The following is a 13931-nucleotide window of genomic DNA, read 5'->3' as shown; positions in this document are numbered from 1 at the left end:
GGATGAATCATGGGAGCAGGTATACTGCGAAAAGTCCACTTTCGCAGCAAAAAAGGTGCAAAAACAGCAATCTCTGTAAATTATTGTGGTTTCGCCACGAAATGAATTCGGCCCTAAGTTTTTGCTTGTAAATATTAAAAGCATCATAAAACAGAAAAGCTTTTACATCGCAGTCTTGGTCTAACAAAGTGAAAGCAATAATAAATTTAACAAAATGTTTTACATGTTCTTAATAAAACTGCTGACAAGCAGCACTGTTGACTTTCGTTGAAAATGAAACACCAACTACAAGAGATTGTGTGTTAATTAGGTTTTCTTGACTAGTACAAAAGTTTGCTGGCACCTGCAAACTGTACATCTAGCATAAAAACAAAGGAAAAAAAAACATCAACCTTTTTCTGTGGTTGTCAGTAATATGCCAATTAAAAAGCGCCATCCTGGACCACAATAAAGCAGAGGTAGGAGATGCCCACAGTCCGAAACGCGCAATATTTAGGAAAAAACAAAACTACGAGGAAAAAAAAAACCCAGAATGGGGTTCCCATTTAAGCATGTCTGGTTCAACACAAACATTAGTATGTTTGCGCAAATCCTCAAAAAAACAATTCAAATACAAATAAAATAAATACATACCATGTTAGTTCGGTTTGTTTAGGCAGCTTGCTTACTGTATACCAGAAGGTATACATGTTGGTGCATTTAAAATAAACTCTAAACAGCTGGGTCACATTTTAAAACAAAAACAAACATAAAAAGTGCTGCGGCTGCGCCAAAATAAAAGAGCTCAATTTATAACCATTCTAACGCACTAAACTGCGAAAATGATCACAGTTCTACATTATACTAGTTCAGATGGCAAAATGCAAATAAACTCATCTATGATTTGTGGAGTTACTTGTAACATTCACAAATATATACAAACATTTCAGAAATTTCTTGGAACACATAGGAAAGGTGTGTTATGTGAGTAGGATAGAGGGTACATGAATACACTCAGCTATGCATATAGCAAAGGACTCATAGGGATGTTCACATGAATATTTGATTGATGCAAGAGGTCTTCACATTGACAAAATGTTCAATAGATTGAAGCAACAGGGGCCAAATACTGTTAACCACAGTAATCAGAGGCCAATGGCTCAAGGTAAAAAAAACAAACAAAAAAAACGACATTTAGTTGGAATGCTGCTATAATGCAAAAACAAGAGTAATGGGCAGCTAGACCAACATTATAGGTCTTTAACATATGAGTGTTCATGTATTATAATGCAGTAACGTCTGTCGCTGTATATAACCTGCTAAGCAAACTAATGAGCCGACATTAGCCATTTGAGGCTACAAAAGGTGCCAACCTCAAAATGTTTTTACTTAATTGAATTTGGGCCAGGGTATTTAATTGAATTTGGTACAGGGTATCTGGGTATCAGATGTTTGCCTGCTATTTGTCCATTGCTAGTCTAGTCACAACCCCAAATTTACGCCAAACCAGCTACCTGCTACTGGGTGAAGCCCACAAGTTACTAATGTAAAGACAGTCAAGAAAGGCTTTGCAAGGAGATAACGGACAGACAGAAACATGACAGTTCAATGTACAGCAGCTCAGCCAGTTTAGTAATGTCTTCACATAAGCACAAGTTATGCAAGTGTTATATACACTAATCTTAGACCTGCCTGTCCACACACATAACAGGAGGTTTAAAGATACTGGGAGTTTTTTCCCCATATGTACATAAACATCTTTACTTCACACAGTGGGGGTGATGTATGAAAAAACGTCCTAACAGACGTTATGTGTCCAGGGGCGTATCACCACATTATCGTGGTGATACGCCAGCAGCCGCCGCCACAATGTATTATTGATGCCCCCGCCGATGTGGGAGGGCGTTATCCTACCTGTCCCGCGATAGCGCACCTTCCACATCGGCTGGGCTGCGCATGCGCCCTTTTGCCCTTCGCCCGGCTGGCGCCGCTAGTGGCCGGAGGCGCATGCGCGATTAGGCTGGGCGCTCGCCGGCGCCGGATGTGTTAGGAAGGTCATAGAGGAGGAGGCGCTGGCGGGACTATTGTCCACGATCAATAAAGTTTTAGTTTCAAACTTTCAATAATAATTAAAAAAAAAAAACATCCCTGAATGCTGCTGCCACACATCGCCTGGTCGGAGGAGGCGAACCGGACCGGCGGCTTCAGGAGACGATAAGGGACAGCAGAGGCAATCATACATTGCCTCTGCTCTTCGTCTCCCGTCCAGTACTGCGGGGAAGCGGTAAGTGGCGCGGGTGCGCGGTGGCCAGGGCATACGGCGCTAACACGCCGGTCATACATATGGATGCAGCGCTAAATGCTGCCTTAAGGTGCGCTGTGGTCAGCGGGAACCACAGCGCACTTTCACACATCTCCCTCAGTGTTCTGAAACTATTCCATCCATACTCCAGTACTAGCATTTTATATGCATCTTGGAACATGCACCAGGTAACAATATAAAAGATAAAGGGCTGGATTCAAATGTTATCCCCCCTCCCAGCAGCGATCACGCCAGCCAGCAGTATTCTAATGTTACTGCCGACGGGTGCAACAAGTTCATTTCAGCTCGCTACTCCCAGAGATAGCCAGCTGAAATGTGCGTAAAGAGACCCGTTTCAGCGCCCAAGCAGATCTTTTCATGATCGCGCCCATGAGTTTAGTCGGGTTTAGGTGCATTGCGCGCCTAAACCCGACTGCACTGGGCTCAATAGGGGCGATAACGGGAGCCATTTGAATATCACCCCTCTATCTCCCGTCACTTTAGACGGGAGATAGGGGGGGAGCGTTAATATTTGAATTCCACCCCACCCCATAGGGGTATATTCAATTAGTGTCGGCTCCTCTCCGACGGAGATGATCCGACACATCACTATTCAATTTGTGGGCATTTCCGACAGGTTTGTGCTCGTTTCGGACAATGCTGATCCAATTTTAAGTCAAATCGGCATTGTCGAAACGGGCCAAAAACCTGTCGGAAACGCCTGCAAATTCGACAAAAAACGTGGTTCCACGGCTAATCCGCCGATCCACGTGTTTTCCGACAAGTAAGAAAAACGGCACTAGAAATGAATAGGTCGAATCCAGATTCAACCTCAAAAAGACGAAATGTACAGTTTTTCCAACTTGTTGAATAGACCCCATAGTATACAAATAGAAATAGAGAGTAATCCACCAAATAAAATATAGGTTTATTTAAAATTATTGAATAAGCAAAATACAAATTCCAAAAATGTTTCATTTACTTCAATATTACAAATATACAAAATAGAAGTTGTCATAGGTTTATATTACATATTTTACTATGTAAAGTCCTATATAGAAAAAACATTTGTTCTGGGTAAGGCATATGTGGTAAGAGACCATTGTACAACTTATTGCACACAGAAACCACAGCGCATCACACACTGTCTGCATATACAAATATATTAAAATAAGTCAGGTTTACACACCTGACTTTGGTCAATTCTAAAAATCGGAAGACAAAATAGATTTCCTTGTCAAATATGCAGCAGTTTGAGAACTTTGGCTTCAAATTTTGGTACCATTAGACGTATCAGCCAGTAAGCACCATTAGCTAAAATGACTTTATTCCTTCAACCAGCATTTAATTAGCTTTTTCACTGTGTGGGAAAAGGCACACTTTAGAGTTTTACGTCAAATTAAGATAATACATCCTTCCCTCAAATGTTACACAAGTCCCAATGAGTAACAAGAGGAGTTTACTCAGTGGACTATGGCTGAAGCCCATCCATCACCTGGCTGGTGGAATATGATTAAATAGGACAGCAGCAGGTGGTCCTAAACTGAACACCTCTGAATAGTGCAATCACCATTTCCAGTCACTGAGCCTTAAGACCTAGTCCAAAAATGTAAGTCCAGTTTTATCCAAAAATGGAATGTTCGAAGATCCAGTCAAAACCCAGTTTTCTTCTAGACTGTGTTAAATTAGTATATTCTCCATAATGTAGTGAAGAATTGTTATTCAGTTGTTTCAGGTTTCAAAGTCTTACTTCTCAAACATTGCAAGTTGTAGTGCTTGTGTTCTTTTCTCTCCCATTCCCATGTTATGGGTGATATAAATACTGAAACTCTTGTGGCAGTATTTAGGCCTTCATGCACTCAGAAGTGCCTTTTCATGTGCAAAGCGAGATGGTCAGATCTAGAAAAGGCTCGGTCGCACCTTTGGCACTGGAAAGGTCGATGACCTGTATGTTTCCGGTAGTGACGTGTCAGTTCATCAGATCTAGCAAATTTCCAGCCGCAGCCTTCCCAGTCACAGTGGTATGGCTTTTCTCCTATGGAAAAGTACAACAAAAAGACTTAATTACAACAGCATACCAATCCAAATTCACAACACCCTTCTCAACTTATATAGTAAAAAAAATAAAAAGAGTAAAAAACATGTACTGTAGCGTAGACTGGTATGGCTCAGCTGTCATGAAATAGACATATGTCAAACCAGTTTGTCTGCACTAACATTTAGAACACAAACTAGCAGGCTCTGTACGTTCACATGTTTAAAGGGACAAATACCAATGTATATGTATTTTTTTATCATGGTTACCATAATATTAATATTATATTAAGATTACACTAGATCAATAAGAAAAAGACTGTCCAATGTGCCATTTGAACATCATATACTACCTGTACTAAACATATTGGCGTCAACTCAATTAACAATGAGTGGTGCAATATGCCCTTGCAAAGTTGTGGAAACACCACCAATTGCATATCAACTCACCCCCATCTTGCAGATTTCTGTATGCCACCCTTATGTGTGGCCTTTACTCAGGTCAAGAAAAAAATAAATAAAATGTATACAGGTTGAGTATCCCATATTCAAATTTTCCGAAATACGGAATATTCCGAAATACGGACTTTTTTTGAGTGAGAGTGAGATAGTGAAACCTTTGTTCTTTGATGGCTTAATGTACACAAACTTTGTTTAATACACAAAGTTATTAAAAATATTGTATTAAATGACCTTCAGGCTGTGTGTATAAGGTGTATATGAAACAAATGAATTGTGTGAATGTAGACACACTTTGTTTAATGCACAAAGTTATAAAAAATATTGGCTAAAATTACCTTCGGGCTGTGTGTATAAGGTGTATATGTAACATAAATGCATTCTGTGCTTAGATTTAGGTCCCATCACCATGATATCTCATTATGGTATGCAATTATTCCAAAATATGGAAAAATCCCATATCCAAAATACCTCTGGTCCCAAGCATTTTGGATAAGGGAGACTCAACCTGTATGTGCACACATTTTCTACACCTACTGTATAAAAAGCAGGACAAGGAGCCAACAATTTGGAGTTATTTAATTGTCTGCACAATTTGTATGCTAATAAACCATAATTAGTGAAATATACAGGGACATATTTTCAAGCTTATTAGCATGTGCATACTTTGCATCAAGTTGTTTACAGTTACTCAAGATTTGGGGGGATATTCAATTATCCCCGGTAAAACATCTGGTTTTTTGACTTTTTTTTTTACTTTTTTCCAATGTTTCAGGCGAAACAAAATCCCAGATAAATTGCGGCACGCGACGGTTTATCGGGGCTAATTAGATAGCCCCCGGCGGGACAATTAGCTCCACTAAATTACTGGGGCTAATTGGATATCCCCCTTTGTGCTAAAAACAAAATAAAGTAAAAAAGAAAAAAAAAACCCCCACAAAAAAAACCTTCTGTACATTATAGAAAAACTAGTGACACAACTAGATCAGCACAAAAGACATGCTCTGATGTCATTATTTTCTATGGCATTGATGGGGGTGCACTCCACAAAATGGCTTCCTCCACAGTAGGGGTGACAAAACCTTGCAACTAAAGAGGGTTCTGTCTGTACAATGTCAATTTTAATGTACTATAGGAAACACCTCCACCCCCCCAAAAAAAAACAAAAAAAACAAGATATATTAACCTCTCAGCAAAATTGGTTTCCACAGCAAGTAAAATAGGCCAACTTGAAAGAACAAGAAAAGTAGTAGCAAGACCGATATGTGGCTAGACAGTGGGGGAATCGTGACTACATCCCGACAGTGGATATAAAAAATGTCAGCAGCACGTATTCCACCAAAGTATGTTCTAAACATCCAAGTGTCCACTGCTGCTGTGTGGGGATTTCCGGAATCATCATGCATTTGGCCCTCAGGGCTTCTGTCATGGCGTCTCAAAAGATCAAAGTAATTTTACCTTCATTGTTTGCTCCAAATATTTTCTACTATTCTAAAAATGAATATAATCTGTGGTGTACTTGGCCAGAGTCCATAGACATTAACCACACCTCAGAATCTTGTGAAATACATTTTTTCCACTTTAAAGTTAGTGACAAATCTTCAACTGCCCTTACTGACAACTCTTGGCACAAGGCAACAAAAATAAACACAACAAGCAAAGCTTTTGGGTGAAAAACAACCATGGATTTACAAACTTGTTTCATTCTCTCTGACGTTTATCAGACTTTGAAAACAGCTGTTAATTTCATAAATCAATTTACGGTTTACCGTATGTGCTTTTTTATTTAGCTATTTATATAATAAAAACTATTTGTTATGCTCTCATCTGGTTAGCCTATTGCTGTGGGATCATTGCTAAATGTCAATTGAGCCTTTTGGTTGCCAACTTACTCATGAAGTGTCCATTTTCCATAAGTAAGATTTATGGTTTAAAGAGAACACTGTACTTAGAAGAAATCCATACAAACCCAAAAACAGGTACCCTCTAAAGCAGGCATGTCCAAACTGTGGCCCTCCAGCTGTTGTGAAACTACATATCCCAGCATGCCCTGACACAGTTTTGCTGTCAGAGAATGCTAAAGCTGTGTCAGGGCATGCTGGGATGTGTAGTTTCTCAACAGCTGGAGGGCCGCAGTTTGGACATGCCTGCTCTAAAGGAAGCCTTTTCACGTGGGCTAACCTTATATATTGTTTCCCAATTGCCCAGCACAAATCTGGAGTCAGTGACAATCAACTTAAAATAAGGTGTCACAAGGGAACACCTCAGCAAACCTAAAACACCAGCATTAAGTCTGCTCCCAGGAGTAAACAGTTTGCTAAAGTTCCAAACAAAATTAGTGAAGGTCTTCACTGAGCAACTGTTTTGTCAAAATGATGTACTGTATAAAGATAAATAATTATAGGTCAGATAAGGCTTTTTTCTCTACATATACAAGGTTTTGTTTTTTTCGTTCTTTTAAAAAGGAATGGTATCGGCGCTTGAGATGCTGGCGGTCAGAATACCAACAGTGGCATCAAGACGCGCAGGATCCCAACACCTAGAAGGTAAGTATGCTAAACCTTCTCCTCTACCCCCACCACAACCTTCCCTTCCCACACCCTGACCCTAACCACCAACCCCCTCCCCCTGCAGCATATCCCTAACTCTCCCACCCCACAGCCTAATTATAATTCTACCCGGTGGTGCCAAACCCTCGTCCCCGCAGCCTAAACCTAACCTTTGACCCCCAGCCACCTAAACCTAACCCTATGGAGCACACTTATGTAGAGGATGCTGGCAGTTGGGATTCCGGCGCCGGCATTTTAATCCATGTCAGAATTCAAACATCGGCATTCCGGTTTTGGTATCTCGACTGCCAGCGTCCCAATTATTCATAAAAGCTCAGAAAAAAAATTGTGAGAGATAAAGTACCAGCCAATCCACTTTTGCCTTACATTTTACAGGCTGTGTTTAAAAAAGGACAGTTAGGTGCTCACTGGTTGGTACTTGAGCTCTTAACAATTTTAACTCTGTCCAAGCTTTGATAAATACCTCCCCTTAATGACTTGCATATTTCAGTATGTAATAGTTATAAGCCTGAAAGTTTGCATGGCAACTCTGTTATACGTAAAAAGCACAAGTTATATAACTAGTGGTAAAATAAATAAAAACATGAAATATTTATAGTTTTATTTTAATCAAAACTATATACACTTTCACAAAACAGTCTTGTTTATATGAACAAGGAACACCCTAGCGCAGGGAATCCTGGCACAACACCTTAGAGAATGAAACTTCAAAGAAAGATGTGGAATGTTTAAACAATGGGGTAAGAAGCAATTTCTAAGGAGTTTAAAAATGTTCCACAAAGCCAGCTAAAGGAAATCTACACAACACATCCACCAAAAAATCAGTTACAGTACAATGACAGGCTAACCATCCCAAAGCACATGACAAGTAACCAGACATCTTTATAGGAAAAACAACTCGCAGTCTCATCTATTTCATGTTCATCATATTATATTACATATAAATTCTTGAAATTCACATGTACACTTTTCCAAGTTCAAGTAAATTCTAGACACAGATGAGAGAGATTATGTATTATATATGACCACCTAGAATTTTTGTTTAAGTTATTTGTAGAGAATCTATTTTATTTCATGGACTCATTTTGTGCTTCCCTCTGTAATATACCTAAAGCTTTGCCAAGAGTAAACCACAAAGCTGACATTATAAATAGTCTTCAGAAGGAAACAGAGCTGTGTGGGCACAGATGTTTATGCAAAGTACACTCATGTTTTGTAACATCAGGTCTACATCCAGCAAATTATCAATGCTAAATTATACCCCAAGCTAGCAAATCGAGTCACTGAAGAGAACATGTGTCATACCTGTGTGCGTGCGCAGGTGGGCTTTTAAATGTGAACTCTTGGTATAGGTCTTTCCGCAGCCGGCGTACTCACATGTGTGAGTAGCTGTCCTTTTCCTGGGCCACGATTTGCGACCCCTCTTGGGCTTAGCTTCTTCTGACAAGCAGCTGCCCGGGGTTAAGAGCTCTAGAGGTGAAGAGGGTGGAGTCAGCATAACTTCTTGTTTCAAGAGTTGAAAGTTTAAAGGTTCTTCAAAAATATTTAGATAAGACTGACCTTGATACTGAAGTGGAGTTGGAGGCAGTTGTGGCTGGTCTGGTGAGAAGTGAGGGAAACTTGCAGAAGTGTGGTAGCCGGGAGGTATTGGCAGAGATGGGTGGCTTAATGTCTGAGGGGGGGCATGGCAATCCCTGACCATTAGCTCATCTGGCGTTAAAGGCTGGTTAGTCCTGCTTGGCAGCACCCTTCCTACTTGGAAGTCATGCTGCCCTTGTGACTGTTGCCCTTGTCCATCCATTTGGCATGAGACAGAGCAAGATGCAGATGGTTCCTGTTTGATCTTCTGACACATTCTGGGCAGTGGGTGGCTAGTATATACCACCATAGGAGTGTCCATGGCAGAACCACTCTTTCTAACACTGATGGACTGGCCATAATCACCCATTTCCACAGCAGTCTTCAATACAAATTTTCCTTGTAGACTAGTTTGCGGTTGCTGCATATAAACTGGGTCCAAGTCTGGTCTCATAAGCTCAGCCACAAACCCACCAGAAGGAGACACGTCATTTATATCCGCCAGGTTAAAAGTGGGGGTTGTTATGGTGGAGTCTCTAGGAGTGTACATGAGAGTGGTGCCACCAGATGCTTCCTGGGGGCAGCGTATCTGATATATAAAATTACAGTTGGCAGAGGATGACAGTGCAGACATGCTGTCTGGAAGAGGAGCCGCTGGTGGAGGAGAAGAAGCAGTGGCCGAGGAGGAGGAAGAAGCAACCATAGACTCCTGATGAATAAGAGAATTGGATAGTATAAAATCAAAGTCGAGAAGTTCATTAAATTCTTCCGGCTCCCTGCGAGACCCCAAAGCTGTCGAGTCTCCCTCTAAACCATCATAGGGGCGAGATTGGTTAAGTGCAGGATGCCTTTTCATGTGGGACAGCTCTTCTCTCCACTTCTATGGATAAAGAAAGAAGTATAAATATGCGGATACAAATAAACAATCACACAGCAAAAAATTGTTCAAATACACTAAAGTGGCAAGTTTATTATACAGAGAACCTATATCATGGGTCAGTAACATGCACTATACACACATATGTATTAATGCACATATATAGCTCTCACACAGACTGACAGATAAGACAACCAACTGTGCTATAAGGACAGGCACTGGTTTGCTCCTGAAATTCTTAACATAGCAATAGGCCTAGATAGATAATGCAAAGGTTAAAAACTAGATAGAAAGATGGCTTTATGTATGGCTATTTGCAGATACCATACATAAACTGAAAAACAATTTGATATACAGCTGTTTGCAACATACAGTATGTTGCGAACAGCAGTTCTGTAACCAAGCAACAGGGTAACATCACATTAGCTCCATGCAAATCTACCAAAACAACAACTTTTTAACCTTTAACAATTCTTCCCCCCACAATTCCCCTTTAGGAATATATGTGTAAACTGGTTTCTAAGATAACACAAGAGAGACCCTTACATTTCCTATCTAAAAACCTTCACAATAAGATGAGCAGTCCCCTAAAAATGGAAATGTTTTCTTAGAAAAATAAATAAATGATAGAGGATAAACAAAACAGCTTACTACTGTATATCAATAGAACATGAATCTGCATTTCTAAGGAGACTTTCTGGGAATACCCATGTGGAATGGAAAGAAGTCCTAATTCCACTGAAGCATGTGAGAGTAATGGAAATACTACAAAGCTGCTGAGCACACGTCTTTTAAAAAATTACTGTAAATCAGTGTCCATTATAGCATTATACCAGATTACTCTACCGCAAAAGGTCTTAAGAGTTCTCAAATTAATGTTAAAGAGGAAAGAAGAAAAAAGACACAACAGCCAGTCATTAACATGTTACTCATGGCTGCGTAGATTAGTATAAAAGACATCCTCTACCACTGGGGATCGGAATATTCTTTATCAGAGAAAACTTCAGCCCAGCTGCACAATGCAGTCTCATTACTACTTGTAGCTGTAAAACGGACCATACAAGTGTAGCAGTAATAGGCTGGGAAACCCTGCCCCAGTCACTGAGTGATCCTGCACAGAGCTGCAGCATGCTAGCAGAGGCACCAGGGGAGCATGCACTCACAGTAGTGACACCGTGTGTAAGCATGCAGGTACACACTCGCTGTCTGAGGGCACACACAGTAGTGACACCGTGTGTAAGCATGCAGGTACACACTCGCTGTCTGAAGATACTCACGTTGCCAGCACTTGCCTGTCTCAGCATTTTCTCCTTGCCCGGGGTTCCCGCAGTAAAGGTGGAGATGGAAGGCAGTAGGGTCCCGCTGAGAGCCATGTCACACTCACTGGGCGGCGGCTGCTGCTGCCTGGGCACAGACACACAGGGGTCACATCACATGTACTGCTGCTGCACACACATCTAGGTTATATACTGCTGCACACACATCTATCTAGGTGTATATATACAGTATACTGCTGCACAAAGATCTATATCAGAGGTTCTCAAACTCGGTCCTCGGGGGCCCACACAGTGCATGTTTTGCAGGTCTCCTCACAGAATCGCAAGTGAAATAATTTGCTCCACCTGTGGACCTTTTAAAATGTGTCAGTGAGTAATTAATACACCTGTGCACCTGCTGGGTTACCTGCAAAACATGCACTGTGTGGGGTCCTGAGGACCGAGTTTGAGAACCTCTGATCTATATAGTGCAACTGTGCAAGGTGTAGTGCTAGGGGAGCAGCAGCTGCGCTGACTGGGCAATGTATTCCCCAGAGAGAGAACGTGTATACACCATTTGGATTGGGTACATGTGCAGTAGAGTTAGGAATCGCACACTTCCATTACAATGCAGGTAACTTGGGCACTCCAGCTGCGATGGAACTACAAATACCAGTGTGCCCACCCAGATACCAGAAGAGAGCTGCAGCCATGCACAGTAGCACACTCATATACACCAACACACCTCGCATATACTGTATATATACAGCTGCACATAGAGGGCTCAGGGGCAGATGATGAGCGGGAGATGCAGAAGCGCCAGCCACACATACCTCATTAACTTAGCAGCGCCAGCTGTGCGTCCACCGTCAGTGCAATGAGGTGACTGCAGGTAAATCCACACAGGACACGGGGAAAGTTTACACAGAACAAATCCACACTGGGCTGCAGTCTGTAATGAGAGCAGCGTCCACAAGAGCGCACGTTGCACGGGAGTGTATGAGACACTGCGGGGAGTAGGTGATGCCGGCGGTCACGGCGTTGCACGCGGGATTCCCTGCACGGAGGAGAACGCTCCGGCCCCGGCTGTCACACACAGGAGCGGCGCACGGGGATCCCCAGTAACTGCTGCTGCCATGAGCTCCGCCTCCAACTCGCAGCTCCGCATCCAGCCCCAACCTCGTGCTATATCTGACTGCGGGCGGCGAACACGACTGACAAGGCTTAAATATAGGGGGCGGGGACTCGCCTCTCGTGGACCCGCCCCAACCCATCCCACCAGCGCTTCACAACAATCCCAGCGCCCCGCCCCCTTTTCTCAACTGTCATCGCTGCTGCTGCTGCTATGCACCTCTGTCCCCAGCGTAGGCGCTCGTTACCGCCACAGTGTTGATGCTTCGGGAGACGGAAATCCCCACACTTAATACATGCTGTAGGACACAAGCGCGATTATGTCTCAGTGAGGAATGTAGCTCATGCACATCTGTGTGATATCTGTGCGCACACGGCGCGGAAGGATTTGTTATGCGTGTCCTGGCTGTCACTCCTGTGTGATGTCCGGCAGTGAAACGGTGCTGCCGCACGTGGGTGGATCCTCAGAGAGCGAGAGGGGGGCGCGGCCTGGGGCGTGACGTCAGAGCAGCAGCTGGCTGGCAAACGCTCCACGGGCTGTGACGCTAGTGGCAGCCTGGCGTCAGCCAGAGAGGCGTGAAGAGGGTGGGCGCGGCTGTTAGGCTTCGTGACGTCGCTGGATGTTTAGGGAGCTAAACAGTGGCGGTTGCTAGGCGACGACGCGCGCTACCGGACATATGTCCCGACACAGTGGAGCGCGCCTGGAGAGCTGCTGGAAAGTGGAGACGTTCCTCCGCAGCCGCAGCGCTCCCCGCCCGCACACCTTCATGTACAGCTGTGCCTGGCTGCTGTAACACACACACACACACACACACACACTACTCTATACCATAAAAATACACAATACTCTACCACACAAACACACACAGTGTTGCGATTCATATTTCAGACACGCACACGGAGCATATACTGTACCACAAACACACAGTACTCTATACCGCACACATACCTCCCAGCATGACCCTCTCCAGGAGGGCCAAACTGCTCTGTTTCTGGACTTTTCTCTTAATGTATGATTGTCTGCACCTATGTTGAACAGGTTAATGCATAAGAAAGGTGTTTCACCACATGTGACGGCAATCATAAATTAAGAGGGAAGTCCAGGAGCAGAGTATTCTGTCACTCCTGGAGAGGGTCATGTTGGGAGGGGTGTAGTACGGGTGACCGGCGGTCTCCTGACCGCCGGTCACCTTACCGACGCCTGGATCCCGGCAGCATACCGACGCCGGGATCCCGGCGGGGAGGGGCGAGTGCAGCAAGCCCCTTGCGGGCTCGGTGCGCTCGCCACGCTGCGGGCTCGGTGGCGACCTGCGGTCGCCACGGGTTCTATTCCCACGCTATGGGTGTCGTGGACACCCACGAGTGGAAATAGTCACAGTTGGCCGGCATGCCGACCATCGGGATAGTGAGCCGTCGGCAGGGCCGTTTCTAGACAATTTGGCTCCCAGTGCGAGATTTAAAAATGCGCCCCCCCCCCCCCCCATTGCTATAAAAAAAATTGCGTCCCCCCAAATAGCTATAAAAAGAAAAAGTATGCGCGCGCTCCCGACAAGGCGTGGCCTCATCTGATATCATCACGCCCACCACAGGGGGGGGGAAATAAAAAAAGTCCCCATTTTACACATTACAGCAGCTAAGTGTCCCCGTTTTACACAGTGCGGCAGGCAGGTGTCCCCATTTTACAGAGCGCAGCAGGCAGATGCAGGCAGGTATCCCCATTTTACACAGTACGCAGGCAGGTATCC

General features: G+C 43.5%; 1 protein-coding gene across 6 annotated transcripts; it reads right to left on the bottom strand.

Moving 5' to 3' along the window:
• Positions 1-3190: 3190 nt before the first annotated feature.
• On the bottom strand, positions 3191-12798 carry KLF4 (KLF transcription factor 4). 6 transcript variants are annotated; one of them, XM_063914134.1, is made up of 5 exons: positions 11889-12349; positions 11077-11203; positions 8905-9802; positions 8650-8814; positions 3191-4316 (listed from the first exon to the last, which is right to left on the bottom strand). In XM_063914134.1, the coding sequence occupies exons 1-5, from the start codon at positions 11891-11893 to the stop codon at positions 4141-4143; spliced, it is 1371 nt and encodes a 456-aa protein (XP_063770204.1). In that variant the 5' UTR covers positions 11894-12349; the 3' UTR covers positions 3191-4140. The 6 variants fall into 6 exon arrangements, with proteins under 6 accessions (XP_063770204.1, XP_063770203.1, XP_063770201.1 ...); XM_063914133.1 differs by lacking the exon at positions 11889-12349 and adding an exon at positions 12407-12798 and having other exon boundaries at positions 8650-9802; XM_063914131.1 differs by having other exon boundaries at positions 8650-9799; positions 11889-12350.
• Between the last annotated feature and the right edge of the window lie 1133 nt (positions 12799-13931).

This window comes from Pseudophryne corroboree, chromosome 1 (genome assembly GCF_028390025.1).
Source record: "Pseudophryne corroboree isolate aPseCor3 chromosome 1, aPseCor3.hap2, whole genome shotgun sequence".
NCBI classification, from domain to species: Eukaryota; Metazoa; Chordata; class Amphibia; order Anura; family Myobatrachidae; genus Pseudophryne; species Pseudophryne corroboree.
The sequence above is the reverse complement of the archived record's forward strand: the minus strand, read 5'-3'. Positions and strand labels throughout refer to the sequence as shown.

Excerpts from the sequence above, each read along its gene's own strand:
- KLF4 (XM_063914130.1), bottom strand. Across the intron at positions 9,803-11,076 it reads GACAGGCAAGTGCTGGCAAC|AAGTGGAGAGAAGAGCTGTC; the intron begins GTGAGTATCTTC and ends CTTTATCCATAG. Across the intron at positions 4,317-8,649 it reads CCACCTGCGCACGCACACAG|GAGAAAAGCCATACCACTGT; the intron begins GTATGACACATG and ends ACTTTTCCATAG.